The sequence below is a fragment of the Aegilops tauschii genome, chromosome 7 (genome assembly GCF_002575655.3).
Source record: "Aegilops tauschii subsp. strangulata cultivar AL8/78 chromosome 7, Aet v6.0, whole genome shotgun sequence".
Lineage (NCBI taxonomy): Eukaryota > Viridiplantae > Streptophyta > Magnoliopsida > Poales > Poaceae > Aegilops > Aegilops tauschii.
In genome coordinates this window covers 467,711,775-467,714,897 of record NC_053041.3, presented here as the reverse complement: position 1 = coordinate 467,714,897, position 3,123 = coordinate 467,711,775, and the positions used below count along the sequence as shown (strand labels likewise).

Sequence of the window (3,123 nt, the reverse complement as noted above, 5' to 3'; positions counted from 1 at the left end):
TGACGATGACGCCCACCCCTCCAATGACGACAACCAGAGGGGCTGTAGCATCTCCGGCGGTGAGCTTGCTCTCGGTGACGGTCGCGAGGTCTCCAGCGGTGGCGGCTCCTGCTCCGAGGAGAGCACGAGCGACGTCGACTATGACACGCCACCACGCCGCCGAGCTCGGACCGGGAAGGGCAATGAGCTACCTCACCGACGCGCCCCAATGAAGCAGGAGGAAGGCTCCGACTAAGCTCGGGCGCTGCCGGAGCCGGGTCTCAGGAGCCGCTGGAGTTGCACGGCTGCTTCTGCTTCTTTCTTTCTCCTGCATCAGAAAAGTAGAAGGCCCTGTGGGGGCATGTAATGAACCATGGCGCTTGCGCCATTATATTATCATTTTTATATCGCGTCCTGATACCCATGTTGCTGCTGATTGTGATTGGGGTGACTTAGCTTAGTGTGCTTGCGGTAGACTCCCGTGCCCCGAGAGCGTGCCCTTCTGGGGCTTGGACTTCATGCACGCCCCTCATTCCGGAGAGGTCCTCCGGGGGTTTCCTTCTCGAAGATTCAAAAGTCCTCAAGCCTGTGGCTACTGGACCTCCGGAGATGCCATGCCTCGCGTGAGCCCTCGAGTGTGGGCCGGTCGCCGCTGGTACGCCGCGTCGCGATGCCCGGAGGCACGGACTCAAGAGGGTGTGCGTGCCCGTTGGCTCGTTTGAGAACGCCGCACGAGGATTAAGACGCCAACGGCTAGGACACCAAGCCTTTGGCAAGTTGTGTTTACGGGCAGGCCCAAGCGCACACACCATGCCCAGCCCCCACATGCGTGACGCGGAGGAAGAGCAACAAGCAACTGTCACTCTTCCTAAGGCAAGACCTGAAAGAGCGAATGCTACGAGGAGAAAAATTTCCCAACCCTTTCAAATAAAAGATGGGAGAACTTAAAATTTCATTCCAAGAAGTTGCAAATCAACTACAGAAAGAAAGCAAAAGAAAAGCCGCGTCCGGCACCTATACTAGTATTCTGGTCTTCCCGCCAACACGGAGCATGGGGCCTCCACAAGGACGTGGGTGGGAGCCCCGTGAGGCCTAGGGGCGGCGCTCGGGAGACTCCGGGGCATGTACAGCCCCACTCATTATTACGTGAGAGTGTCACGGGCAGAGACTTCAGAGGCGCATGGCCTTGGTCACGGATAGAACTTCCGGAGGTGCTGGATGTTCCACGCATTCTGGATGGGGACCCCGTCATGCGTCTCCAGGCACACGACTCCAGGCCTTGAGACACGGGCGATCCTGAATGCCCCCCCGCCACATGGGCGAGAGCTTGTGAAGCCCCTCCCTGGGGAGCACCCGTCTCAGGACGAAGTCATCAACCTCGAGGGTCCTGGAGCGGATGCTACGGCAGTGATACCACCGCAGCGTCTGCTGGTACCTCGTAGCGCAGAGCGAGGCTTGGCGGCGGCCCTCCTCCCCGAGCACGAGGTCCATCCCCTGCGAGGCGTCCTGGCGTGCCTCGTCAAATGCCAAGACCTGTGGGGAGTGATGTTTGACCTCATGAGGGAGGAGCACCTCAGCCCCGTAGACGAGGAAGAATGGGGTCTCGCCGGTGGGCTTAGTCGTGGTGGTGCGGATGGACCACAGCATGGACTAAAGCTCATCGAGCCAACCCTTGCCGCAGGCCTCGAGTTTCTTCTTGAAGCTCCTCGCCTTGAGGCCCCTCAGGACCTCCGCATTGGCGCACTCGGCTTGGCCGTTACTCCGTAGGTGCGCCACCGAAGTGTAGCATATCTGCATTCCAAGGTTAGCACAATATGTTTTGAAGAGGTTGCTCGTTAACTGAGAGCCATCGTCAGTGATGATATGGTTGGGGACCCCGAAGCGGCTCACGAGGCCCTTGATGAACTTGACAGCCGAGCCAGCTGGGATGGTGCGCACGGGCTCCACCTCCGCCCACTTAGTGAACTTGTTGATGGCCCCTGGCTGCAGGGGAAACGGGCCCAGGATATCCAGCCCCCAGACCAAGAACGACCATGAGAGCGGGATGGTCTGGAGGCCCTGAGCAGGCTGGTGGATCTGTTTGGCATGGAACATACATGCCTCACAGGATCTCACCAGCTTAGTGGCGTCGTTGAGCGCCATGGGCCAGTAGAACCCGCTGCGGAATGCCTTGCCCACGAGGGTGCGCGACGAAGAGTGATGCCCGCAATCCCCGCTGTGGATGTCAGCCAGCAGCTCGCACCCCTACTCCTTAGAGATGCACCGTAGAGAGACGTCATTTGGGTGCCTTCGGTAGAGCTCGCTGTCCTGGATGCAGTATGCGGTGGCCTGGCGGGCCATGCATTCTTCATCTTCCTTCTTCTCTGGCAAGGTGCCTTGGAGCAGGTACGCCTTGAACTCCTTGGTCCAGAATCCCTCATGAGGTTCGAGCGCGAGGAGCAAGCGAGCTCCCGAGGTCGGACCGTAGGCTTGGGGGCCCAAGGAGGGTGCCATGGGCGGTTCCTCCCAAAGCAGCACTGGTCCTGCAGTGGGGGCAGCCGCTGATGGCTTGAAGAGCCGCTCTTCGAACACGCCAGGCTTCTGGGGTTTGCGTCGGGACGCCCTCTTGGCGATGTCATCCGCCTACTTGTTCATGCCACGCGGTACATGCTGTAATTCCAAGCCCGAGATTCGCTTTTCAATTTTGTGTACCTCTTCTAGGTATGCCTCCATGTGCTCCTCTTTTGGCTTGTACTCCTTGTTGGAGAAGTTGACGAGGAGCTGAGAGTCGCCCTTGATGGTGAGGCACCTGACCCCCAGAGCCGCCGCGGCCTTGAGGCCGGCGATCAGGCCCTCGTACTCCTCAATATTGCTGGAGACCTTCTCACCATGTTGAGAGAAGAGTTGCACGGTGTATTAGAGCTTATCCTGGGTAGGTGAGATGAGCATGGCTCCAGCCCCCGCGCCCTAGTGTGCGAATGCGCCGTCAAAGTACATGACCCAGCCATTCGGTGCTTCATCTCCAGGCGTGAGGGAACGATCCTCGCCCACCACTCGGTCAGGGGTGTTAGTCCATTACGCCACAAAGTCAGTGAGGGTCGTGCCCTTGATGACTCTGTTAGTGCTAAACTCCATCTGGAACGCCTGCAGCTCGATGTTTCACTC

At 59.1% G+C, this 3,123-nt stretch overlaps 1 protein-coding gene across 1 annotated transcript; it reads right to left on the bottom strand.

Annotated features, from left to right (window-relative positions):
- Positions 1-1,227: 1,227 nt before the first annotated feature.
- Positions 1,228-1,626, bottom strand: LOC141027276 (uncharacterized). The gene has a single exon (XM_073504266.1). It carries the CDS (start codon positions 1,624-1,626, stop codon positions 1,228-1,230), a length of 399 nt encoding a protein of 132 aa, XP_073360367.1.
- Positions 1,627-3,123: the final 1,497 nt, after the last annotated feature.